General features: G+C 46.9%; 1 protein-coding gene across 1 annotated transcript; it reads left to right on the top strand.

Moving 5' to 3' along the window:
* Nucleotides 1-4,065: 4,065 nt before the first annotated feature.
* On the top strand, nt 4,066-26,545 carry LOC144161726 (toll-like receptor 2). The gene is made up of 5 exons (XM_077692337.1): nt 4,066-4,124; nt 14,455-14,465; nt 14,994-15,014; nt 15,197-15,268; nt 25,209-26,545. The coding sequence occupies exons 1-5, from the start codon at nt 4,066-4,068 to the stop codon at nt 26,543-26,545; spliced, it is 1,500 nt and encodes a 499-aa protein (XP_077548463.1).
* Nucleotides 26,546-27,734: the final 1,189 nt, after the last annotated feature.

A 27,734-nucleotide genomic window follows, 5' to 3' on the forward strand; every position in this document is an offset into this window, starting at 1 on the left:
CAGGGAAAATGACTTTTCAAGTTTTTTACTTTATTTCATTTTGCTCTTTACCGCACTTGTTTGAAGAAGCTCTCCACAGTCGTTTTTTTTTTCGTACAGTTCAATCCGCTACGAAACAACCCTCTCTTCCTTCGCGCTCTACCCACTCGCGCTTAGCTTCCCTCTGGGGTCACGCGGTTGCTTTAATTCTTAGCTCTCCCCTTTAATCGCTTGCCATGCTCTGCTTCCTACCGCATGACAGTGACGCTGAACAAAACCCGTTGAAAGGTGTTAAGGTCGCCTCTCACAATAGGCACACTTCGTTCATTGTGTTGTAGAGAGGATAATGAAAAGATGCAACAGGCCATCAAGTGTTCGGGGTATTCGCCATTACAGCCTCGACCATGAAGAAGAGGAAGGCAAGATTATGTCCAATCCAGACACAGGGATATGCGCCAAAGACGTGCCAGGGGAAGAATATAAACCCCATAAGGTGCATGCGCGAGAAACGGGCTGGGTTATCTCAACGCTCGGACCGTTTTTTTAATGCGATAGATTGCCCTACGGCATAACAGGGAGGTTTATAGGTACAACATTGCATCAGTTGCACCCAGAAAGCCAAGAAGAGACCGGTACTGGGGTCCCCATATCCAATGCTCAAGATAGGGGGGTCTCCCAGGATGGAGCCCTGTACCTCGGAGGTGTTGAATTCTGGCATTTCTAAGACCTGAACAAGTCCACAACAGGTGTTCAACGTCAGCTTCTGGCGCAGGAATCACACAGAAGGGGCAGGTGTCCGCAAACGGGGCGTGGTATCGCGCAGGCCAAGCATGAGTAACTGCTGGGGATAACGCCACCCCAACTCGAAGCCTCCGCAGCAAGACTTCTTCCCAGCGAGCGAGACCACTGGGGAGGTCAGTTCCACGCGGTGGAAGTAAAGCACGCGTGGCGCAGCGGAGGTTGTCTTCTAGGGTAGATAGCCGAAGTAGTAGTAGTGGCCATTGGAGGTCTCTTCGGTGGCAGGCGCGATCTGCCACAGTGTGCGCAGAAAACGAGTCTCGGCGAATCCATTAAACGCGTGAACAGGGCATGGATAAGTGTCCATAATCTCGTGAATGCGTGTGGCCAGGCTTGTACAACGCGCAGCGCGAAGCAAATCCCGAATCGCTGCAGTTGAGTCCGTGTAGAGTTCCAGCTTGTCCCCAGTAGTCAAAGTCGATGCCAGCGCCTGCAGGCCATCCCTAATGGCAGTAAGTTCTGATAGCAGGCTTGGGAGTGGACTAGCGACTCGTACGTGCAGCTTTGATTTAGGGCAGGGCAAGAGGGACACGTCAAAGCCGTGGTTACGAAGCAGTCGTATGCCCCGGCGTCCACAAAAGCCTGGACAACCAGCGGTTGCGTCTCAGGCGCCCAGTCAGGGACATGAAGGATGGCATCTGGAGGCTGGTGAAGGCCCGAGGTACGGCCGTGTAGCCTGGTCAGAGGCTTGTTGTGTTTCACCTGACGAAACACCCAGGGCGGCCTTGCGGCGAAAAATGCTGGCATCGTATTCGGTGGCTGGCCCGTGTACGCGGCGAGAGCACGCTCGGACTACGCGGCCCAGCTCGCCGACTCTAACTGGGTAGAGCAATGCAACACGGCCGCGCGACAAATGTCCAGTAGGAGTACCTGGCGCCTCTTCCGCGCCTTGATCGATACGACCCAAACTCGAACAGAGAAACAAAAGCATCTCCAACGAGCGATTCACAGCTTCGATGGGGACACGACAAAATTGGCATGCAAACTGCGAGACCAATACCTAAGCACACAGCAGGACCCCCGAGGGTCCGCGTACTAGTATGCAGGTAGCGAGAACGCGGAGCTGGATCAACCGTTCCAGCTATACGACCTATAGGCGGCCCTAGCAAAAATGAGGCGAGGAACGGCACCAGGACGGGATCAGATCACAGTGAAATTACTCGCCAATCTTCGCGACTCTGCCTACACTATGCTCCTTGCTTACTTCAACTCTATTTGGCTAGGGGAAACACCCCTCCCGATTGATTAGAAGACCGCCCTGGTCACCTTCATACCCAAAGCGGGCAAAGCCATTAACATGGACAACCTCCGCCCCATCTCTCTTACTTCTTGTGTGGGAAATATAATGGAGACAATGGTGCGCGACAGGCTGTCCGAGTTTTTGGAGAACAAAAATGCACTTGCAGACACCATGTTCGGGTTCCGCCCACACCGGTCCGCGCAGGATGTCTTACTCCAGCTCGATCGTGAGATCCTCAATCCCATCGAGTACCCTCTCAGTGACAAGGTTGTGCTCGCTTTGGATTTGAAGGGGGCCGTTGATAACGTGACTCACGAAATTTTTCTAACATATCTCTCACAAGTGGACGGTGGCCAAAATGCCTTCAACTACATTAAGCAATTCCTCACTGACCGACAATCATATATTCGAATTCAGGACATGGAACACGGCCCTTACCAATTAGGCACCGGAGGGACCCCGCAGGGAGCAGTCCTCTCGCCCCTCCTATTCAATCTGGCAATGATAAGGCTACCAGCTCAGCTGGTGAAAGTCGAAGGCATCCCGCATTCGCTGTATGCCGACGACATCACCATCTGGGCGTCACACAGTTCATCAGGAGAAATGGAGGCCAACCTGCAGCAAGCGGCGGACGTCGTGGACGACTACGCCCGTCGTTGTGGCCTTCAGTGCTCCCCGTCCAAATCGGAATTCGTGCTCATACGCCCCTAACCAAAGTGCACCACCAAAATCAACCTGTCCCTTCACAGCGGACCCATACCCGAACTCGATGAGATCAGTGTACTGGGGCTCTTCATTCACAAGCATCGCAGAGCAGACACAACATTGGCCAAATTGCGTGAAGTGGGGGACCAGGTGGGCCGAATGATCCGCCGGGTTTCCAATAAGCACGGGGGGTTACGATGCAATGATGCCTTGCGGCTGGCGCCTGCATTCGTAACCAGCCGAGTCCTGTACTCGGCTCCATACCTCCACTTACGCAGGTTTGACGAGAATGTACTCGAGGTCATTCTCCGTAAAATCTACTAGCGCGCTCTCGACCTTCCGCTCCACACCTCCAACCAGCGCCTTCTAGGCCTGGGAATGGTGAACACATTTAAGGAGCTGCGTGAGGCGCACTTGACAAATCAATACACGACACTCTAAAATGCCGTCGGGTTGCGGCCTTCTTGCCCGACTACACATCCATCACCCAATAGATACGGAAAAGCGCGTACAAATTCCCAACGTCTGGAGATACGCCTTGCATGTGCGTCCTCTTCCAGCCAATATGACGCGAGATGACCACAGTGGCCGACGCCTCGCGCGGGCACAAGCATTGGCTCGCCACTATGGTCGAAAAAACGGAGTCTTTCACGTAGACGCCTCCGGCCCGCACACGGGGGTTGGCCGTGGTCGTCCACCAAAACACGGCAGTGAACGGACTCATATTCTGTGCACACAATATTACACACGCGGAGGAGATTGACATCGCGCTAGCCGCCGCAGATGAGGACTCGCGGGTCATTATCACCGACTCAAGGGGTGCTTGTTGCAATATCGAACAGGGGTGCATTCCGTACTTTGCTTACAAAATTCTGCAAAACAGTAACTACCTGGGTGCCCCCGCGAACCGAACGATCATATGGGCTCCGGCTCACACGGGCCTTGAGGGTAACGAGGTGGCTGACCCCGCTGCCCGCGCGCTCACTCTCTGGGCACAATCCTCATCTCCCACCGATCCGGACCGAGAACCTACTCCCGCTTGCACCTTTAAGGAGGTCACACAGTTTCATCAATCCGGCCATTCCGTCCATCCCAAGCCCTGTAGGGGCCTCACGAAAGCGGAGGACCGCATCCTCCTTCGCCTTTATACGAAAACTCTCTTGTGCCCGGCAATCGCAAAACACTTCGACCCCGCTATCACGGGGAAGGGCCCGCACTGTCAGGAAGATTCCTCTGACATTTTCCACATGGTGTGGGCATGCCAAAATACCCCAAACCTACCCCTTCTACGCGAACATTCCTGGGAGAACTGGGAGGCAGCCCTGCTCGGCTGCTCTGACCCGATGGCCCTACGGGCCCTGGTCGGGCGGGCCCGGTCCGCAGCCGACGCCATTGGGCTCCCGTAAGGGGGAGCCCACCTAGTCTTTGTACGGAGCGGCCCCTTAAGGATCGCTCGCACCCTCCCTGTACAAACTTATGTAAATAAATGTTTTTCAGTCAGTCAGTCCAAATCAGAGCTCAGAAGTGCAAAATCAGGAGAGATGTAAATGGAGCATACCGTTATCAACCTATTAAATATTATTGTACGGATCACTACAGCCTCGAGGACAGTGCTTAAAGAGCGTGTGGCATGCTAATGATTTCCGGGCGATAATGGCCACACCTCCTGAAGAGAGGGTGCAGCCAACCCTGTCCTTTGTGAATAACATGTACCTATTTAAGAAATTTGTTTGTTTAGAATTGAGGTGGGTCTCCTGGAGACACATGATACTTGGCTGACTGGCATACAGAATCTCATACACATCGTCAAAATTTTTAATTCGGCTTTTGCAGTTCCATTGGATTATGTTTTCTGTTCCCATTATTTAAATTTAAGAATGACTAGAGTGTGTGTGTTCGTGTGTGTTCATGTGTTGTCTTTCGGGGCTGTTACTCTTGGATTAGGCTTTCTAGGCCTTTCTACTGGCTTGGCCGTCGGAGGCCGCTCCTTGTGCTGCGTTGCAGGCAGGAACGGCGCGACGTCCATTTGGTCATCAGATGTCCTGGGGGTGCCCGTCAAACCGGGCCCCCCGGACTTGGTCCCCCTTCGGGAGCCCTTCGTTTGAGCCGCCACCGCCGCTGGCGTCGGGGACGCCAGAAGGGGCACGGGCGGTGCGGTGACGGTGGGAGCCGGGCCCCCCCTGTCCATCCCCTCGACACCCTCTAACGCACTGGAGGACGGGGAGGCAGCGGCGGGAGCGGCACCGGTCCCAACGGGAGAGGTTGGCACCACAACCGCTGCTGCCTCAGCAAGCGGCGTGGTGTGGCGGGTTGGCCTGCCTGAGGCACCCCAGGGGGGGGGGGGGGGCGGGGAAGGGACTAGGTCAGACTCGCTGAACTGGGTTCCTGTGGAAATCAGACGCCGCTCCGCCCCCCGGCGAGCTGCGTCGGCGTACCTCCCCAGGGGGAAAGAGGCGAACCTCTTCCGCGCCTCTGGGAAGGTGATGTTCTCCGTTACCTTGATGTTGATTATCTTTTCTTCAACTTGAAATTTTTCGCACTTGCGGGAGTAGGCTGCATGCGCCCCCCCCCGCAGTTCACACAAGAGAGGGCGTCGGATGGACAGTTGTCGCTCGGATGGTCATGCGACGCGCATTTTGCACATGACGTTGGGCCACGGCAAGAGTTTGTACCGTGCCCGAACCGCTGGCATTTAAAACAGTGCCGCGGGTTCGGGATGTAGGGACGAATGGAGCAACAGATAAAAGCTGCATTTATGTGTTGTGGAAGAACTGCGCGGTCAAAAGTAAAGATAATGTTCTTGGTGGGAATATCCTTGTCGTCTCTGCGGATAGTGATGCGTCTCACGGCAGTGGTGCCCTGATCCTTCAAGCCGGCAAGGAGATCCGCATCCGATTCGTTCAGGAAATCCGTCTCGGATATCACACTCCGCGAGCTGTTGAGGCTCCGATGGGGTGTGACCCTGATGTCTAGATCAGCCAGTCTAGTCTGAGCTAGAAGCTTCGTGGACTGCTGCTTGTCATTTATTTCGATGAGGAGTTCAGCAGACCTTTGTTTTTTGCACTTATATGATTTTCCTATTATCGCTTCAAGATATTTTGCGATCAAGAAGACTGACTGCGATACAAGAGGTTGGGTTGCGTTGAGCGATTCCATCACAAGAAATCGAGAAAAAGTATCCGGTTCAGGAAATGTTAAAGATGGCAATGAAGGAAAAGATACTTCGGTGCGGCCCCTTTTGAGGGACCGATCACGTTTGGGAGGGGGGGGGGGTTGTAAATACCATAGGGCATAGTATAAAAGCAGGGAGACCGGGATACTTTCTTCTTTGACCTTACCCTGGTAGTCAAAGAGGTCCCGGAGCTCCCTGCCTGGTAGACAGGCAGGGAGCCCATTGGCCGGAGCTAGACCAAGGCTCCGACGGCCACCGTTTACGGCTTCTACTCTTCACCTTTAAACACCTCGCCACGGTTGGACACGGCTTATGTATGGGAGCTCGGGGTCCGCGGTGTCGCTGCTCACCGTCACCGTGAATAATCAAGGTGCCCCGTGCGGGGAAGGTAAAAGTACAATTCGGTAAAAATAAACAAAGCAAAACATAACGTAATGAAGAGGACTGGCGTAAAGGGCCAGGTTGTCAAGATGCATGATAAGAAATGAGATGTAAAAATTTTACGTCTGTAAGAAACTCAAAAACACGTTTGATTGCAAACATGGGCTCGTCTCCCAAGAAGTATGATGGTTGTGATGGAATATATCGTGTGAATAGTTGTGGGAAGTGTTTGCGTCGTGTTGTGTGAAGTGCCTTGCATTGTATGAGGATGTGGATCACGGATAGGGCCTCCCCACACCTGCTGCACAGAGGCCTTGGAGATCCATACAGAAGGTGCGAGTGCGTTGCATGTGTGTGGCCTATCCGTAATCTAGCGAAAGCGACTTCTGTATACTGTATATCTATTGCATGCGTCGGTGATGCAGGGTACCAAGTGTGGTTTTATTAAGTGTAACATGTCTGTTTGTTCGCTCCAGTGTGTTCGCCATGTTTTGCGAAGTTGTTGTCTGGTCTGTGCCTTCACGTCTGTGTAGGGTAATGTGGTTATGTCTACTGTATTCAAGTGTGTAGCAGCAGCAGCCATTCGATCCGCGGCTTCGTTCCCGGCTATACCAAAGTGGCCAAGGACCCAGCAAAGGACTAGTTCAAATTTGTGGACATACACAGACATAATACCCTTGACTATCAGATTGACAGCGTGGTTTTTGGAAGACTTTGTTGATGACAATGCCTGCACAACACTGAGGGAATCTGTAGAGATAATGGATTGTGGGATGCTTCGCAGCCGATTTATGTGCACTTTGACGAGGAAGAGCGTTCGAAACGGCATGATCTCTCGCATCATCTTGCCCGTCCATTTAATTACGTCGGCTAATACAATACTTCTGTAAAACGGCCGGGCTAAGAAAAAATTCCTCGCCTATCTAACCTGAACACTATACGAATACTGCATATTGATGTTTACATAGCGACGGTTAAATCAATATTTCGAATGACGAATGGCCTGAAAACACCCTGTAAACCAGCGAATCATCACTACGGTGCTTGATGGGTTAACGCGAACGCCGCATTGTGTTTGCTATTCTGCTAGAGATTACCAATGGTCTAAGTCTATGTTTGTTCACTAAACAAGCAAATTTCAAATTGAAAATGAATAAGGTACAAACGCATCTACACATCAGATTTCGCTATACTCGCTCTTTTGTCGTTAACCGTGCTTGTTCGGAGGGCGCATTAGGGATCGACGCTCTCAGACTAGTGCCTCTTCCCAAATTGCGGGTATTCTTTATTTTGATGCACCTTGGGCTCACTGGTTGGCATGCTAGCTTCACAACGACTGCGTATACTTGAAAGAGCCACACAGAAATTGATGTGTATGAATATAGACCGAAAGGTGGCCGCCGATTCTTTTTGTTTCGTGTTCCACCCTGTGTTTTTATAGTTCTGTCTGGCTAGTGGGATACAAAAAAAACTTTTTCAGCGTCAGCTACATTCCACTTACTTTGCGTCTCTTATTTGTGTTTTTTTTTACTTTTTTCAAGGTGTGCAATACTCGCCTGTTGAACTGCGTTTGTTTTTGTCTTCTCTTGCCATAAATTGTTTACACGTTTGGCTTAAATGCGCGGTTTCATCTATTCGTTTTTTCTGCACATTATAAACTGTTGTTTTGCTTAAAATTGTGACTTGGCATATCCAATACAATATAGTGTAGTGTGTCCAGTTTCTGGTTTTTCATTTTTCTCCGTTACTTCCCTTTTTCCTTTTTCTTTTCTTTTCTTCTCATTGTGCTCTTTCAGTTGAGTCTGCCTAGTATTGTTACGAAATGCATTCTTGGTTTCTAATGCTCTGTTGTTACTTTATCTCTATAGGTGTAACTCTGAGACTTGTGACTATTGAAATTGTCTTTAGCTGCTTTTAGTGTATGTTTTTTATGAAATCATAGATCGAGGGTCCTAGTGCAGTATCAACTATGGGTCCCTCGCCTGTATACATCTTCACATGTAACCTTCCTCTGTTACAAGAGTCAATAAACTTCTTCTAAACTTCAAAAAATTAAAAGAATAACCTCGGCCGCAACACCCACTCCAGCAACGCTATGGAAGGTTTAAAGCCAATAAAAAATAAATGAGCAGTGGTTATAACCCACACACAATTTTTGCTGAAAAAGCCAATTTGTAGAGCGATAAATTATATACCCCGCATATTGGTTCACTCTCGGCCAGTTGGTACGCGCACGGCCATGCACGTCCACCTGCCCGTCCCCCCGCCCACCTAACGCACACGTGAACGTACACCTAAACGCATGCACTTAACGCATGCACTTGAATACGAGAGGATCACCGATCCTGCCGTGCCCACCCGTACGCAGGGGAAGACCCCTTCCAAACCGCGAACGGCATACACTGCTTGTCCACCTGACAGCAGGAGCCCACCACTGAGGAGCAGCGCCCAAAAGAACCACGTAGAGGATGAATACAGACACGGCAAATCCACGAACGTCACAAAAGTTTTACATCAACATGAGTTCACTCATCAGCACAGGCTCTGCCTCCAGGTTTCGCTCAAAGGTTGCAGAAGAACGAAGATGTCATGTGCAGAGCATACAGGCACCGGGTACTTGAAGGCCAGATTCACTGTCTGGAAATGTCCGGCATGCTATTGCCGACCAACCCCGCCAGTCCAATTAATATTTTCTCCCCTTCAGCGTTGACTAGTGTGTGACGCAAGTAAGATGGTTCCATTGGGAGTCGAACGACCTGTCTTAATCGGGACACAAAGGCAACAGTTTTTGCACAATCCAGGAGATTGTGGGAAAACGTAATCGGTTTTGTCCGTCTGTGTCCGCACAATCACGTTTTGTTGCGCAGGATATCATCCGTGTGGAAATAGGTTGAGCGAGTCTTCGGGACGGAGGAAAGTAGGGAAGTACGGCTAGAACACTCGGTACCCATCGAAACAACTAGGTGTCTATGTTGTCGGAGCTCAACCTACGCCGCTATTCCAGTGGACAAGCCCTCAACAACCGTAGTCTTACAATTCGCTTCGAAGTACGCCCCTCCGCTTCCTCACCCCTGGTTGGTGCACTTGTAGCGACGAGATCGGTGAGATCGTTGCCCCAGAACCCAGAGTGGCTGGAAACGTAGAAGAGGGAGACTGGGAGGGAAAAAGCCAGTTGTTGATAACTTCATGAACAGTTTCTGATGTGTTGAAGAGATCTCCCACAACAAAAAAGTAGGGGTATACCGTCACAATGAACGAAAACCGGACAGGGGGCTTGTTTGTGTTGCGTTAAAGTAACATACGCTGTAAGGCAATAGCTTCTGCTCCGTAAGAGCTGGTCGGGCGCAAAATTCAAAATACTTCCGGCGCCAAAACCTCATCGGGCGAGCTGAACACAACGAGCGTGGCACCGCCAGATGTCGTCGTAAAAGTACCGCCCGAGTACGCATGTAAGCCAGGGCTCAATATCATCCCCGCATTTGTACGGGAGTGCCTATATTGCGGTGTAGAATAGCCAATCGCAGAGCGGTATGGCAGCAGTTCCAAAGAAGAGGATGTTTCACCTCGCCCGGGCAAATGTGTTTCATGCACCTCAATGGACCGTAGCAGGTGAAACAAGTCGATAAGATCTGTCTCGAGGTCCAAGACGATTGACAGGGGAAGAGAATAAGCCAATATTTTCAGTGCCGCGGTTCTTCTTGTGGTAAATGCTCGGTGACAACAAACAGTAATGAACGCACCAAGGAGTGAATTACCGCTTTTAACAAATGGTGCTAATAGGCACCCCTATTAGCACAGACGGTCTAGAACCTAAACTGTTGGCGCTGGGTGCACACTGGAAACGGTAGTTTTTACGCCTCCAAGCCATGGCCGAAACTGGAAACAAGTCTCTGGCGAAAAAACTGGCTTGTTCTTTTATGATTTATGATTTTGATCATCATGGTGATGTTTGGATTTTAATGTTCAGGGCCAACCAAGGGCACGTTCGCCAAGCAAAAGTGATTACATGACAGTGACATGAAAGTAAAAGTAGAACATTTCAGTAAAAATAAACAATGCAAAATACAACGAAATGAAGATGACTGGTGTAAAGGGACAGGTTCTCAAGGTGCATGATAATAAATGAGATGTAAAAACTTTACATCGCTAAGAAACTTAAAAGTGCGCTTGTGGGTGATTATGGGGTAGTCTCCAAAAAAGTAAGATGGGTGTAGTGAATTGTGTTGTCTGTGTAGTTGTGAGAAGTGTCCGTGTCGTGTTGTTTCTAGTGCCTTGCATTGTATGAGGGTGTGGATCACGAATCTCCACACGAATCTCCATGAGGGTGTGGATCTCCGCACCTGCTGCACAAAGGTATTGGAGATCCAGTGAGGAGGTGCGAGTGCGTTGCGTGCGTGTGCCCTATCAGTTATCTAGCCAAGGCGACTTCCGTGTATCTATTGCGTCTGTCGGAGGTGTATGGCCCCAAGTGTGGTTTTATTACTTGTAACTTGTCTGTTTGTTCACTCCAGTGTGTTTGCCATGTCTTGCGATGTTGTTGTCTGATGTGTGGCTTCACGTCGGTGTAGGGTAATGTGGTTATGTCAACTGCATTCGAGAGTGTAGCAGCAGCAGCAGCAGCAGTCATTCGACCAGCGGCTTCGTACCCGCCTATACCACAGTGGCCAGGTACCCAGCAAAGGACTAGTTCAAATTTGCGGACATACACAGACATAATACCCTTGAAGATCAGATTGACAACGTGGTTTTTTGAAGACTGTTGATGCCAATGCCCGCACAACATCGAGGGAATCTGTATAAATAATGAATTGTGGGATGTGGCTTTGAAGTATATGATTAACAACAAGAAGTCCACCATACGCCTCTGCCGTAAAGATACTAGTTTAACTATTCAGCGTTTTAGTGACACTAAAACCGGGTCCATTCGCCACGCAGGGCACAGAGGTGGCAGTTCTAGAGGCGTCCGTATAGAATTCAGAACACTGATACTTCCGCTGCAAATACAAAATGTGCTGCAGAATTGCACATGTGGGAGCTCGGTCGCATGATACAGGGCGGGAATTCCATGGTGCTACGAAATCTGTTGCAGATGTTTGGATGGTGTCTAAAAAGGAGGCAGCAAGCTCTGGCGCTTCCTCTCTAACACTGTAAGAGAAGGGCGCAGAGAACGATGGTCGATTTAAAAGGAGTTCAGTCATCGATGTATCATGAAAAATTGAATTAAAAGGATGGTGAGGCATGGATGACATTTTAAAAGCATAAAGGAAATCTATGTATTCTCGCTGACGTTGATGGTTCCACTTATTACACTTCACATAGAGGCTTTCGACAGGGCTAGTGCGGAAGGCGCCACATGCCAGGTGAAGCCTCAGATGAAGCACTGGGTGCCGCATTTTAAGGGATGTTTTACTTGCCGACCCATAAACAACACTTCCATAGTCCAACCGTGAACCTAATGGGCTGGTAAAAACACGTAAAAGAAGTTGTTTGTCAGCACCAAACAAAATGTGCGAGAGAACCTTTTTAATAGTCATTGTTTTCAAGCATTTATGTATTAGTTGTTTTGTGTTGGATAAGTGTGAGCTTTTCGTCAAAGGTAATACCTAAGAACGTGTGTTCTTTTTTGAAAGGAACCTGACACCGTGGAGTAGAATGTCTGGATCCGGCCGAATGCCGCGCCTCATGAAAAACAACACACAAGTGCACTTTCCTGGATTAAACTTGAAACCATTGCTATCTGCCCAGCCGGCTAGCTTGTTCACACCAAGCTGGACTTGGCGCTCACGCACAGACAAGTTACAGGATTTTTAGGAGAGTTGAGCGTCGTCTACATAGATTAAAACAGAAATCGATGGTGCTAGCATCTTCCTACGAGAATTCATTTTCACAATAAAAAGGGTGCAGCTCAAATCTCCACCTTGTCGCATGCCTTTTTACCGGACACAACCTAGAGAGTGCAGTTCCAACTCGCACGCGAAACATTCTTTCAGACAAATAATTGGCAAGGGTGTTCATCATGTTACCCGACATATCAAATGACTTCAGGTCGCTTAGGATGCCGTACCGCCACGCGGTATCGTACGCTTTTTCAAGATCAAAGAATACTCTCATACAGTACTGCTTATGTAGGTAGGCATCTTTAATGTAGCATTCTAGCGCTACTAGTTGGTCAATTGTAGATCGCCTCGCCCTGAAGCATGCTTGGCAGCTCTCGAGAAGATCATTCTACTCTAAGAAGTACACAAGTCTCCTGTTTATCATCTTCTCGAAGAGCTTACACAGGCAGGTTTTCAGGGCAACGGGACGATAACTGGCAGGAGAGGATGGGTCCTTCCCTTCCCTTAGGAAAGCCACTACTATGGCCTCCCTCGAAGAGCATGGAATGTGCCCCGAAAGCCATAGTTTATTGTATAGGTGTAAGAGTGTTTCAAGGGTGTCTGAGTGTAGGTGTTCTATTATGGTGTATGTGATTTTGTCTGCACTTGGAGCTGAAGGCTTACATGTTTTCAGGGCTGCCTTCAGCTCATGAATTGAAAAAGGAGAATTTTAAGAAGTGTGCGACTTGTTGCTATCACGAAGGGACTTCTTTTCCGCAGATGTGTGTTTTATGAGAGTGTTTGTGTAGTGTGCTGAACTGGACAGGTGTTCGAAGTGTTCAGCAAGTGTGTTGGCCTGGTCTTCGAGTGTGTCCTCTGCTGTTCTAACCAGGGGCAGGTGTGTGTCTGTTGTCTTTTGCGCTTACGAACGGGTGTCCAGACTTTGTGTGTGTCTGTGTACGAGTTTATGGATGTAAAGAAGGTATGCCAAATATCTCGTTTTGCCCCACGGCACACACGTTATCCAAACGCCTTGGCCCGTTTGAACAAGAGGAGGTTACTCGATGTAGCGTACCGACGAAGGATACCACACGCCTTCTTCTGGGCCTTTCACGCCCGCCTACAGTCCGCATTCCCCCATGGCCTCCTCTGGTTTCGCGGGGCACCAGAGGCGTGGGGAATGGACTTTTCGGCGGCGTCGAGGATGTTCGCCATGAGGACTTGGAGATCTGCTCCAACGTGTAAGTGTCCTATAGATGTGTGATGTAGTTTGTATGTTTCTGTAAATGTATTCCACTCAGCACTTGCTTCATTGAACCTGTTCTGGGAAGATGGGCTGCATGTGCGTTTAACTATATATGTTCGTGAGGGGGGAAATGGTCACTTCATTATGGGTCACTGCCCACACCCCACTCGAGAAGAGGAAAGAGAACTGTGGAGCCAATAGCCACATCAAGGTATGAGTGTGTGTTGTGTCCTATATTAACGTATGTGGGCTTTTTTCGTTGAAGATGCATGCTCCTGAAGATGTAAGGAAATTCTCAATAAGGCGACCTCGGGCATCCGTGGGAGAACAGCCCCAAAGAGGGTTGTGCGCATTAAGGCCGCCTATTAGGATGTATGGTTCGGGCAGCTCGTCGACCAGCGCCTCAAAGTCAGAGATCGAAAGTTCAAAATCAGGACGAATGCAAATGGAGCATACCGTTATGAACTTATTGAAATTATTTTGCGTATTGCTACAGCCTCAAGGACGGTGTTAGAGTCATAGGATAGCATGCTAGGGATTTCCGGGCTATTATGGCTACAGCGCCCGAAAAGTGTGTGCAGCCAACCGTATCCTTTCTGAACACGATATAGCTATATAAGAAATTTGATTGATTGGAATGTAAATGTGTTTCTTAGACACACATTAAACTTGGCTTATTAGTATGCAGAATATCATACGCGTCATCAAGATTATTCAGAAGGCCTCTGCAGTTCCATTGCACAATATTTTCTCTTCCCAATATGATGCGTTAGAGCTACTGGAGTGGGACTATTTACGTAAGGTCTTTCGGGGCTTGCACTCTTGCGAGAGGTTTTTCACCTTCTCCGGAGGTTTAGATGGAAGAACCCGTTCCTTCCCCTGCGAAAGAGACAGGAAAGGTCCCACATCCATCTCATCATCAGATTTAGAAGGGGTACCCGGCGTACCGGACCCCCGAACTTGGCACCCCTTGCTGTGCCCTACGTTTTGGTCGCGACCGCCGAGGGCGTCAAGAGCGCCCTGGGTGGCACAGGCGGTGCGGCGAAGGTGGGAACTGCTGCGGTTTCCTTAATCTCTATCTCCTCCGGGCCCTCGCGTGTGCTTCGGGCCGGTGCAGAGGAGGAGACAGTGGGTGCAGCAGCATGCCCAAAAGACGTGGATGCCACCACAGCCGCTGCTGACTCAGCGAGCGGTGCGGAGGCGGGTTGGGCTGCCCAAGGCAACACAGGGTGGAGGTAGAGGCGGGACCAGGTCTGACTCGAGGTACTGAGTTCCCGCCGAAACGAGACCCCGCTTCGCCCCCCGGCGAGCTGCGTTGGCGTACCTCCCCAAGGGGGCAGAGGCGAGCCTGTTCCGCGCGCCTGGGAAGGTGATGTTTTCCGTGATTTTGAGATTGCATATTTTCTTTTCCATCTTCAACATTTCACACGTGCGGGAGTATGGAGCATGAGGTCCATTATAGTTGCTGCAGATGAATTGTTGAGCCTGGCCGTTATCTGTCTCATGAACTTGAGATGAACATTTTGCACACGTTGTTTTGCCACGACAGGAGGTGGTGCCATGCCCGCACCGTTGACACTTGAAACAGCGCCGCGGGTTCGGGATGTACGGCCCGATAGAACAATGAATGAAACCTTCTTTAATGAATTCGGGGAGTGTCGAACGATCAAATGTTAAGTTATATCCTTTGTCATGATTTGCTTATCATCTCGCCCCATGGTGATGCGCCTTACTGCAGTCACGCCCCCGCCTTTCAGGCCTTCGAGCAGATCGGCTTCCGTCTCATTTATCAGATCTGGCTCAGAAATTACACCCTGAGAGCTACTGAGGCTACCGTGGGGTATCACTCTGATGTCCAGATCTGCCGTGCGATTCTCACTTTTCATCTATAAGTGTCACTTTTCATCTACGAGCAGAATATGTGGTGTTGGGTTACTAGCTCATCGTATTTTACTGTTCTATTTGTTGTAAGGTGCAACTTGTGAGTTGCAGGGTTGCAAGAGTTGTCAACGGTCGTTAAGGCTGATTTTCTGTTTCCACTCCCAGCATTAGTGAACCGCGCACCAAAAAATCAAAATAAAGTATAACCGACTCATGGTGTGATTGAACCTCTAGGATCTGCTCTGGTGTTCTTAGACTTGCCTGACGCCTTAGATTTGTTCCGATGACAGTACCTTTGTTGTCGCAGCCTGCGAGTTTGATGTGCACGTCTCGTGATCATAAAGGGACTAGTGGTCACGCTTAGTGTTTAACAGATTGATAGGTTATCCGACTAGAATTCCGCCTTGGTTGGTGAATGGTTAGTGGTTTCTCAAAACGTTCTAAGCATCAAACGTAATTTTCATACGAGGTGTTTAGAACGCCGTCTGACCCCGCTCTTTCTCAGTGCTGCAACCATGGCAAGAATGCTCTGCCACGCAGTGTGGCTTTTCTAGACATTTTTTAGACATTTTTTTACATCTGTCAATTTTTTAAAAAATTGACAGATAGAAATCATGTACCTACTACGATGTGGCGACTTTGAACACATCTTTTTCATGTATGCCGAAGCAGCTCAAAATCTTACACATAAATACGCGCAGCATCCGAAATAAGAAGGAACAGCTTAGTGAGTTGTATGCTTTTATATCACATAGCTTCGACGTTTTAATGTACACAGAAACATGGCTAACAGAAACAGAAAAACCACCGTAATTTCATGGTTGCTCGTACAACGGCCTAGTGCGACCAAGTAGCCGGGGCTGAGGCGAAGCCGTTTATGTTAAACAGTCATTCAGGCACCACGTAATTTCGGCGTTTTCAGTAATAAATTATAGCATTGAGTGTATGTTGGTACGTTTAGAGAAATTATTAGCGACGGTTATGATCAACCACCTATGGGTAGCAAACGAGAATTCTTTAAATATTTTGAGCATCTACTTGAGCATCTACTTGAGCGTGCCTTCGTTGTATCAGTCACTTCTTTACGTAGTTTCAGTGAGTGAAGGACATAAGGCGCGTTCGTAGCACATGCTCCCGTCTCGGTTTGTACCGTAGTGGGAAGAGTGCCACGTACTTCCCGTTGCGGCCAGAGTGTGGTGGAATTGAAACCGATCACCGCCTATTTCTTTTTATGGTGGACTGCGCTGACGTCAGCCCAAGCGCTGACGGGGCTGAAGACACGCGCATGCGCCGTAGGGTGCGGACGGCCGACAACAACGACGGAGGGAGGGACACAGCCCCAAGCATAAGATGCTTCGCATCTAAAATTTATGGAATGCTATAATCGAACATTTCTAATCACTTCGCGAAATCCTAAATCACAACGAGCTAGGAAGCCCTGGATTGATTGAAGGCTATTGAAAGTGATTGAGACGAAATAAGATGTTTCACGCTTTTGTTCAGTGGTCAAACTGCGAGGACTTGTTTGGGTTTAAAAAATATAGGAATAAATTGACCACAGAACTGAGGCATGCGAAGGAAGCGTATTATGCTAAGCTGCTTACTACGATAAAAAATGACCCTACGAAGGTCCGGGAAGAAGTGAAGAACCTCATGTCTGGAAAGGAACAAGCTCCACAAATATCGATTCAGACTCGTGCAGGTATCCTATGTGACACTCCAGCAGCCAATCAGAAGAATGTGTACTTTGTGACAAGTGCGGAATATAAAAATAATAGCAATGTAGTTTCTTGTTTTGTGTTAAACGAGTTCAGCCTTGCAAAGCCTGCATAGCAAACCCCTGTGACATCGGATGAAGTATTGAAACTGATACAGCCGACCAAGAATAACGTAGCTGCAGGTTATGAGATAAAGTCGACTGCGTTAAAATACGTAGCTGATATTATAGCCCCAATTATTGCTCATATAATCAATGCAATGTTCGACACTGGAATTTTTCCTGACTGCCTAAAGATAGCGCGTGTGTGTCCTGTTTTTAAAGGCGGTGATAAGCGTCATTTCACTAATTACAGGCCTATATCACTTCTACCGGGTGTGTCAAAGGTATTTGAGAATGCAATAAACACGTGGTTGTACATGTTCTTTACCCAGGCGGCACAGAAAGTGCGCCCCAAGACCGGCCCGTCTATGGCCGCTTTCTGGCATGTCCGGCCAGCATCCAGGTTCTGGCAGCCACTGATCATGCGTTGAACGGCCAAGATTCGGCAACCAGCCCTTCGGTATTTTTCCGTCCGCCCGTGTTCGGACGCACAACGGCAGCTAACCGGCTGCCGCATATTTAGTTCTCTTACGGCTGCCGATGTTGAGAAAGAGAACGGCCGAAGTACGGCCTTAGGGCATTCGTTTTTTCTTCGGGAAGCGGTAATCGGCCGAAGCACGGCAAGCGACCGGCCACAGATTATACGTATTCTTGCTGCAGTTGGTGTTCGAAAGGAGACTGGCCGGAGCGCGGCTGCCGTGATCATTCGTTGTTTCAACGGTGAACCGCGCGTCCGGCGGTAGATTATTCGTTTTCTCCGGGCAACCAGTGTTATGAAGGATACCGGCCGACGTACGGCCCCAGAATATACGGTTTTCATTTGGTTAGCTGTACTCGGCCGAATTACGGCAAGCGAATGGCCACAGAATATTTGGCAACCGGTGTTCAAGAGGAGACCGGCCTACGTAAGGTATCTGGTTATACGTCATTTTTTCTGCAAACGACATACAGCCGAACAACGGCACGCGCCTGGGCGCCGTGAATTCATGCACAGACGTGTTCGGAAGGAGACCGACCGGTTTTTTTCCTGGGGTGAGAAAAAGCCGTTAGGGAGCCGAACGGCGGGGATGCGTTTTTCAACCGCTCCGTCTTTCTACGTTTTAAATAAACGAACATCCTTTGTCAAACAGTAATGAGTGTTCTCGGTGTACGGGCAAGGTGCAAGAACTCACTGGACATTAGCAGGGAACCTTTTAGGCCATGGAAATGTCATTTATTGCCACCAGAAGACTGTGCCACACCGACGGGTGAACTAAGCCTCGCCAGTCATCGCCGCTAGCACGCCTCTGCCGCTGGCTTCGTCAACGCATCAGCTCGAGGCTATTCGCCCCCTGAAGAAATGGAGAGCATTGGAGACATCGACTCGGCAGAGATGTGTGATCTGAGATGGAGATGGTTTACCAAAATAACTGTCCTTGAAGGGCGTCGAGCAAGCGGCCATCACGCAGGAGCTAAACCACCACCATGTCAAGGACTCCCCACTAAAGAAAGGCAAGTGCGAGCAAAAGCGCAAGTTATTCTGCTTACAATTAAACTGCGACAAGCAATGTTGCACTATGTTGTTGGTGATAAACGTAGAAGAGACTCGCTCGTGCACTGGTAGGATCAACTTCATGCCCTGCACTATGTTACTTCAGGGGATTTTACGACTGCCTTTTTAAAAAAAAATATTTTAAATTTGCGATAACAACAGAGCCTTGTGACTGACGAAGCCTAGCTGTTAATTTAGTTCCGATGTTTAAAGGTGAGCTTAGGTACTCTTGGGATATGACTCATTTGGTTAAACATAATCGCCAGCATCCTTGCAAACACGGATTTTTTCAGGATTTTCTTGCTCAACGCAGATTGTTGAGTTCACGCACGATTTGGCTCTTGCAATAGAAAAGCTTAAAGTGGTTGACTGTATATTCTTGTACTGCAAAGGAGCAAATGATGGTGTTCCACATCACCTTCTGCGTAGTACATTTCATCCTATGAACTGAATGAATCGTTTTTTGCATTGTTATTACTATTCTCCCTATAGCTTTGTTCAAAAGTACTGTGTAGGTTACCGGACTATAGCGAATGAACGTGATTCCGTACACCTGCAGCTTTATTCGAATTTAATAACATCCTGGTGTGCTGATTCAGAAAAGTTTTTGAATGTTAAACAGCGTGTTAACGGCACTTTACAAGAAAACCTTCATTCCAAATTGAATACGTATACCGTAAATTTATGCTGTGACAACGGCCGAGGAATATAAATACCTAGGAGTTTATTTAGGGAGTGGTTAGAGGTTAAATAGGCAGGTTCACACCATAAAAGTTACGGCTGCATATGTTTTTGGCTTTCTGAGACGATATTTCAGTGAACCTCGATCTAACTGAAAAGAACAACCGTATTTCACTCATGTGCGCTCAATCTTGGAGTACGCATGTGTTTTCGTGGATCCCTACACCAAAGAGGTGGTTGATACGCTCGAAACCATACAGAATATGTCAGTGCGATTCGTATTAGGTAATTGGCACGCTCAACTTAGCATGAGAGAAAGTAAAGTAAACTGAAATGGCAGGACGTGAAAGATGACAGACGAAACCACAGGTTGAACTTTTTTCGTAATATCTATCATGCGAAAGATGGAGTAGAAGGGGAGAAGTATGTCCAAGCGCCATTCTACATATCGCAAAGTGGGACCGCTAGCTTAAAGCAAATTATTAACTTTCCTTTAAAGGTGACGCCTTGCGCGATTCATTTTATTTTACATCAATACAGCAGTGTAATTATCTTCCGCGTATGATTCCATTAACTGTTTATATTGACGATTTTCAGCGCGCTTTGTAGAATTATTTTGTTATTTTGATCATATTTAATGCTGAGTGTTTTGTATCTCCCTTCTGTAATGCATGCAAAGGAAAGCAGGCATCAAATAAATAAATAAATAAATAAAACAGTGAATAAATAAATGAATACAAATAAATAAATAAATAAATAAATAAACAAATAAATAAATAAATAAAACAGTGAATAAATAAATGAATACAAATAAATAAATAAATAAATAAATAAATAAATAAATAAATAAATAAATAAATAAATAAATAAATAAATAAACGGGTTGAGAACCCTACTCATTCAACTTTAACCAATAACATATTTATTGCCCTATTCGGCGCAGTATGCAAGGTTTCCTGTATGCATGCTACCATTGCTATGCTATTGGTTCGAAACAAATTATTTAACTCTAATTTTACGCCTTCCCTTGCGCGAACACAGAGGGATACAACTGCAGCCACCTGAAGCAGGGCGTCATTCGCAACGCGTCTATAATTTTTTGAACGTAGTATGACATTAGAATAAAACTAAGTTCTTTTGGACTATTAAGTGGTGCGGACGTATACTCATGATAACAACATTAAAATAGATTGAAAATGAAAGTACCTGTTCGCTCCTTCTTAGGATCAGCCCTGCGCAAGATCATCAGAAAAGTTCATCGAGTAGAAAATGTCTTTGGAAGAAACATGGGCAAAAACTGGACATACGTTTTTGTGAAGGAGTTATATTAAATGCTCCTGAGTGTTTTGTTGAGAACCAAAACGCTTCGTAAAGGCATTCACGCCGGTTTTATATACATCAAAATTGGTCAAGCAACTGTCATAAAATAGTTTATGTAGTCATAGCATGAAAGTGTTCCGGAATATTGCCCTAAAAGAAATTGGCTAAAACCGGCGCAATTTATCTCTCTGAAATTCAACCCACTAAAGTATGCGCCCTCCGCCGCCGCCCCTCACCTTCCCCCAATTATTACAGGTAAGCCGCCCCACAGAGATATCAGGACCTGGACAATACATCTATTCAAGCTCTACAAAGAACTGAATATTTTCTGTTTTCGGCAGTAAAAGAGGCACAGCAATTAAAGGAACGGCAATTTGTGAGCACGGTTCAATAAATGAATTTTGCTGTCAACTGAGGCTGGTAATGAAGAAAGGCTGCGCTGAAAGCTTGACGGCTGGTGGTTGCACGCGAGCTCAGTTTGATGTGGCTGCATTGGACCCAAAATGCTGGGTTTGTGCTTCTTCTGCACTGCGCGAATGAGACATCTGCTTGCGCGACATGCAGTGACCGGCCTCAGTACAGTTAACGTACTGTGGCTGAACTCCAATGCCCGTAGCACGGCCGTATTTCCGGTAGCTTTAGTCCGGCTGGAGTCCGACGACCGCATCTCGGCTGTCTTCCGGCGGCCGTACTTCGGCCGTACACGGGTGGCTTCCGAATGGCCGGAGCCCTGCGGCTGGAATCTGGCCGTATGACCGTAACCCGGTCGACTGGCCGACGGACACTGGCCCTTGGACAGCCATGGGAGTAGGGCCGTATACGGCCAAAAGGCCCACATTTGGACATGGGCCGAACATGGCTGCCGGAAAATGGCCGGAGAGAAAATCACCGGCCAAAGTACACCGGCCTGTTTTAGGCCGAACAGTCCTGTGCTGCCTGGGTAGCAAGTACAATGTGATCAATGAGACTCAGTATGGATTTCAGAAAAATAAATATCGTGAGAAAGCTGTGCTAAATATCAAACATGAACTAAAAAAAAACCTCAAACAGAGGCTATACTTTCTTGGTTTGTTAATTGATTTCAGAAAGGCATTTGATTCAGTATACCATGAACTCTTAACGCATAACTTAGCATGTGTAGCGCACGTGGTGTGGTTATTGACCTAATGAAAAACTGCATAATAAACCGTCGTCAATATGTCTGCGTAAACAACAGCGCATCGGCTCATACAAACGTAACTAGAGGAGTACCGCAGGGGTCAATACTCGGTCCTCTACTATTTATAATTTACATAAATTATCTCTATGATATACCGTGTTCTCCCAAGCTAGATATGTACGCAGGCGATAGGAACATTTTCTTTAGCGGTACATCTATTCTGGAACTTGAACACCAGGTTTGAAAACCTCCACCAGCTGTCTGGATGGCTTAGTCTAAACAAACTACAACAAAACGTCAATAAAACCAAATACATTGTATTTGCTAATATTAATAAACCACGTTTATATAATTCAACCATTTTGTTTGAGGGCAGACAAATTGAACAGGTAACCAGTCAGAAGTTTTTACGCGTATGGTTACGAAAAGGCTTGACATGGAACAAGCATGTATAAAAACTAACTATGGAGCTTAGTCGAACTGATGTGTGTTTATAAAAACTCAGCCCAGTTGTACCAAAATGGCTACAAATGAAGTTGTATTATGCACTGTTTTTTCGAAAATGGTATATTGTATCATGGTATGGGGTACTACGAGGCAAACGAACAATCAAAAACTACTGATTACGCAAAAAAGAGGCCTCAGAGCCTTCGAACAATATCATGGCATCGGAGACCTAAAAACTAAGCCACTTTTAAAAAATACTCGACATTAAAAATCACACAACTGTATTATTTTAGTCTTTTATAATGGGTTGAGCAACATTATCCTCAGACTTTTCAGAACACTCCAGAAAATAGGCATTTTAAATACAACATTACGTTACCTGTACAGGAAAACCCCAACAGTGAAGACAAATTACGGTAAACAGCACATTGCGCATCCAGCACCGGCCTTATTAAATCATGAGCATATTCTCATAGACACCAGTAATATTCATTCTAAAACCCAAATGAAGTCCATCCTTTTATGCCATTACATTGAATATATATAATAAAGTATATGTTTGTTGTGAAGTTATACTCCGCAATTGTGAGAGCTTTACTAAGTATATCAGTGACTTTTTCTCTTCTTTTCAATGAAAGCCTATGTTTTCTAAGCTTTACTAAACAAATATTTGAATTTTTATTGTGTGTTTTCTTCAGTGAAATGCTACGATATCATATTTGATTATTGTTAATGAGTGCCCTGTTGTCAAGTGTAGTTAGGCGCAGAGGCCCTTGTCAGGCTGCAAAGCCTATAGCCTCTGCTGCCGTCCCAGTATAAACTCAGGAGAAATAAATCTTCTTTCTTTCATAAAAATGTGTTTTCACGGCTTTTTTGGGAGATTACTTTTATGTGTCCCGCCATCAATCCATCTTCCCGGAAACAAGCACTCATATCAACCACAAGACAAGCAAGCAACATTTCTTCGCTTCCTCTTTTATTTCCTTTTCCTCTCCTACCTTTTCCTCTCCGAGCTCACTGCGCCATAAAATAGAAGCTACGGGGCCAACTCTTGCCTGTATATCGGGTGGAAACTCACAAGTGTGCGGCTCAGGATACCTCGTCGCCGAACGTCATGCAGTACAACGGTGTAAGTAAATTTCAGTTGTCATTTTTTTGTCACGTCACCTGAGCTATCTAGCCGTGTAAGCAAAAGTCTTCCCAGCTGTAGCAAAAATCTTCCATGTACATATTGCGAAAGCCGTACTATTATGGCGTTTACGCGGCGCAAAATAGTATGACTTCATTCTTAGTGATTCACAACACCTAAGCTACACAACCGCATCTGCGATATCTCTGTGTAAACTTCCCAATTCTCGGGTATAGTTTTACATTGTATAATACATCCTGAAAAAAATACAATGTTTATTATGGACAGAGTCAAGTATGCTAGGTTCACGTTTCTAACGGTGCTACGTCAATTCCTCAAACGTTTAAAGGTTGGTTGGCTTAACCGACACTGAAATGTTGGTGCTATTCCAATCACTACAAACTATAGGTGTGTGAGAAATATTTCCCATTTAAAAACGAGATCAAAGCTCATTAATTTTGTTAGATCCTTGAAAATATTATATGATATTGGTGATCTTACTGGTATTGCTTAAAAGCTTATACTTCAGTGGGACTTCACAACAAGTTACAGTACTTCAATAATACTAGAGTTTAATGTACGAGTTGGATCACAAGGAACAAGCACGTACCGGTACAATGTGCTGAGTAGCAAAGAACGGGACGTTTCTTCACTGCAAGTACCTATGGTTGTTTGCTAACCGGTGAAATATTGAAGAAAATTGCACCTCTGGGGAAATAGAGGGTTGCGCTTTCAGCAAACACATTTAAGCAAACTCTCCGTCAAATGTATTGAAATTGGCAACTACTTCATTGCAAAAAAATAACCACTGTATTTTGTGCAAGTGAAAGGAACGGTGCTTCGACGTCTGACGAGGAAGAAATCGCACCTGTTTTTATTCCATTCAGTACTCGTGACGTTAAAAACATTCATTATTTGATATCTACATTCCTAACTGTTCCAGAATGCCAGGCGTTGGAAGACGTATGTGTTCGTTCTGTGGACCTGGATATGCTCAACCGAAGGAATCTCAGCCTATCTGCCCTGCCCTGTCCCCACGAGCCTGACGACAGTCACCCCTAAATTCTTGGAGAAGTGCAAGCTCAGCTTTGAAAACGGCCATCTTCACGCTCATTGTCGCCTTCTTCTCACCTTCCCTGCTCCAAACGACTTTAAGCCTACTGAGCACCAGATAATGTCAATGGAGTATCTACTGGTTTCAGAAAGTACACTTTGCACCGTGCCTCAGGGCCTTGTCCTAGTCTGTTTTTCCCTCCGACGTTTACAATTTAAGAAATGGGACTACTTTCCAGACAATTTCTTGAGAAGCTACAAACTTACTTTGCCGAACGAAGAAATGATGAAATTTCTTAGTGTTTTCAATTCCGTGCTGTTTGTGGAGAGCGTTCTGCAGATGACACTTAGCTTTACATTCGCGAAGCCCGAGTGGAAATTTGTCGCCATCTGTGACAGCAAGCAAGTCAATCGAAGCGACATTTTCCGCGTTTACAACTTTGCTGACCTGTGCCCCCTGTCACCCTCAGACATCGAAACTTCTTATGGCATAACCTGGGACATTTCCAACGGCTACGCCGAAGCAGTTATTACGGTTGAGGAAACAGTGGTCAAAATCCCCACGAAGCTTCTGCACTTTCTCGCGTTTTACCAGGTTCCGCATGTCGCGTTCTACAGGTGTTTTTTCCACAACATCTCGTTCAACGATATTCCTCCCATGGAGAGTATTCAGCACCTGGAATTTTCACAATCTCCTATTGAGACCATTCATCCGAACGCTTTTGACCTCATTCCGACTGTTAAGAAAATTTCTCTGACAGGCACGAAGCTCCCCGGTGTACCAGAAGCAATATTTTCTTTAAAAACACTGGCATCTCTAAACATGTCTGACACAAATGTTCCTCCAGCAGTGGAGTTTACCTTTTGTCCCGCCCGCCGTAATAGAAACAGCAGTGCGGTGCAATTAATCGCAAGTGGCAGCAACGTGACACGGTTGCGTGATCGCGACCTATGTGGTTTCCCGAATTTGGAGGAGCTACACATGGACAGGTGCCACCTGGAGATTCTACTAGGCTCCCCATTTATATGCCTGGAAAAACTGCAGCTTCTTTCTTTGACGGCAAACGAAATACCAGCACTCAATGAAGCGACGCTGGAAGGTCTTACGGGTTTATTATGGTTGAACCTGACCCGCAACCGCCTGACGGTCTTTGATAGCACAAATATACTAATTCCGTTGGTGTCCTTGCAAATTGTTGACATATCTTTCAACAGCATACAACAACTTCGTGTGGACAAACCTCTCAACCGTTCCCCTGAAGTGCTTTTCGCCAACCACAACAAAATAAAGAAGTGGACGCCACCAATATTTTCTCGGATGACTGGACTAAAAAGGTTGGATCTTGGCCATAATGAGATGGAGGTGCTGGACAACGAAATGTTTGTCGACCTGAACGACATACAGAATGTGAGCCTCAACTTCAATCCCTGGGATTGCTACAGTTGCTACCTCAACAACCTCCACAGCTTTCTTGACAATCACCAAGTGCAGTGCGTGGGGTGCGTAGCCTGCAAGATTCCAGAGGAACAACACGGATACAATGTTCGGAACGTTACATGGAGAGAGGAAGAGTGCGTAGCTGTGGACTATTATCGCGTGTACGCTGTTCCGGGGATACTTTGTATCATTTCGGCCGCCGTGCTCGTTTATGGCGCTTACAAATGCCGCTGGTACTTCGTATATGTATCTTTGTGCCTTAAAGTTGGCATCAGAGGCTACAGGAGGAGCGTGAACGTGGTGAACTACGCATGGGACGCTTTCGTATCCTACCACGCCTCTGACTCGGATTGGGTTCACAACATTCTGCTGCCCAAACTCGAATCGCCTCCCCTCACGTTCCGACTTTGCGTCGCCGAGAGGGACTTCATCCCGGGCATTCCGATCACCGAGAACATATGCCGAGCCATTACGCAGAGTCGCGTCTGCATCTTTGTGTTGAGCCCTCGATTCTGCCGCAGCCGCTGGTGCATGTTTGAAGTGAGACTCGCTCAACACGGGTTGGCTGACAGCGAGCGTTCCGACGGATTGATTTTCGTCAAGAAGGAGCATGTGCAGGAATCTGAAATGAGCAAGACGATCCTGTTTCTCACAAAATCGAGAACGTACATAGAAGTTCCTCCGTCAAATGCAACTGAGAGGAGGAATAACTTTTTCTGGTTGCAGCTCCAACGGGCTATGCAGCGATGAAATTCTTGCAGAATCTTAAGATTTTGACAAAAAGAGATGGCAGTTATGCAAATTTGTCGCCGTTTTTTATAAAAGTTTCCCTATAGTCTTATTTGTGCCCATTGTACCGTTAGCGCTTTGTTTGTTTCACGCCCCCATATTTTACTGATATGTTTTGTTCATTTGCATACAAAAAAATGAGATCAATGTGGCAGTACGGCCTCAGGCATTCTAATCCCATTTCACTCCCGTTTCAATTTCGATATGCAATCCCCTTACGTGCTGCAGAACACAACGGGTTCTGGATTATATGAGCCGCGTGAAACAGGAAGTCGACTTCTGCACCTTTTTTTTGGCAACCAAACCAGCAACGTGAAAAATTCTTCTGAATAAGCTCCTTCTACTCAGTTCATTTTATTTAGGCGAGGCAGTTTTCGACAGCAGGTTAAGCTGTATCAGCCTTGCCGAATTAAAAAGATCGCGTACCTTTGGAATAATATAGACATACCTTAGGTACCTACAGTGGAAATTGATGCTGCTAACGTCTTCACAACTGAGGTTATTTAATTCTAAAGAACGTACAACTGAAAATACCACATTGAGGCACAGCGTTTTTGTGCATGTATGTTTCGTATAGTTCACAACCTATTTGTACAGTAACAATTGTTCTGTTGAACTTGTTGCCGACACAGCTAAATTCCTAGAACCAGAAGGATATTTGTGTTATGGGGATTTGTGATATTTGTGTTATGGCGCAGCATGCCGCGAGCTTAAACAAAACACTTGCGTGTTTTGCAGATATTGACTAAATATAGCGCTAAAGTGAGATATACTACGGAAGCCGAAGGTCTGGGCTTTTGCAGCCGATTTTTGTGCAGTTTGATGATAAAGAGCGTTCTAAACAGCACGTTTTCTCGCATCATCTTGCCCCCCTCCCTCCATTTAGTTACAACGGCCAATATAATAGTGCTCTAGGACGGCCGAGCCAAGAAAAGGTTCCTGGCCTATCTAACCGAAACACTCTGTATGTGAACAAGGAAAACGCTTGCGTACCTTTATTGCATATTGATACTTACATAGCGACGGTTAAATCGATATTTCGAAAGACGAACGGCATTAAACCGCCCTGTAAATCAGCGAGTCATCACCACAGTGCTTCACTGGTTAACGCGAACACCGCATTGCGTTTGTTATTCTGCTAGAGATTACC

The sequence above is a fragment of the Haemaphysalis longicornis genome, unplaced genomic scaffold, assembly GCF_048455015.1.
Source record: "Haemaphysalis longicornis isolate Haplotype H1 unplaced genomic scaffold, Haemaphysalis longicornis Haplotype H1 scaffold_12, whole genome shotgun sequence".
In the NCBI taxonomy this organism is placed as follows: Eukaryota; Metazoa; Arthropoda; class Arachnida; order Ixodida; family Ixodidae; genus Haemaphysalis; species Haemaphysalis longicornis.

Coding starts and splice junctions, on each gene's coding strand:
- LOC144161726 (XM_077692337.1), top strand. CDS start 4,066: ATGGCCCTACGGGCCCTGGTCGGGCGGGCCCGGTCCGCAGCCGACGCC. Junction 15,015..15,196: donor GTCGAACGATCAAATGTTAA/GTTATATCCTTT, acceptor TCTGATGTCCAG/ATCTGCCGTGCGATTCTCAC. Junction 15,269..25,208: donor AGCAGAATATGTGGTGTTGG/GTTACTAGCTCA, acceptor TTCCTCCAGCAG/TGGAGTTTACCTTTTGTCCC.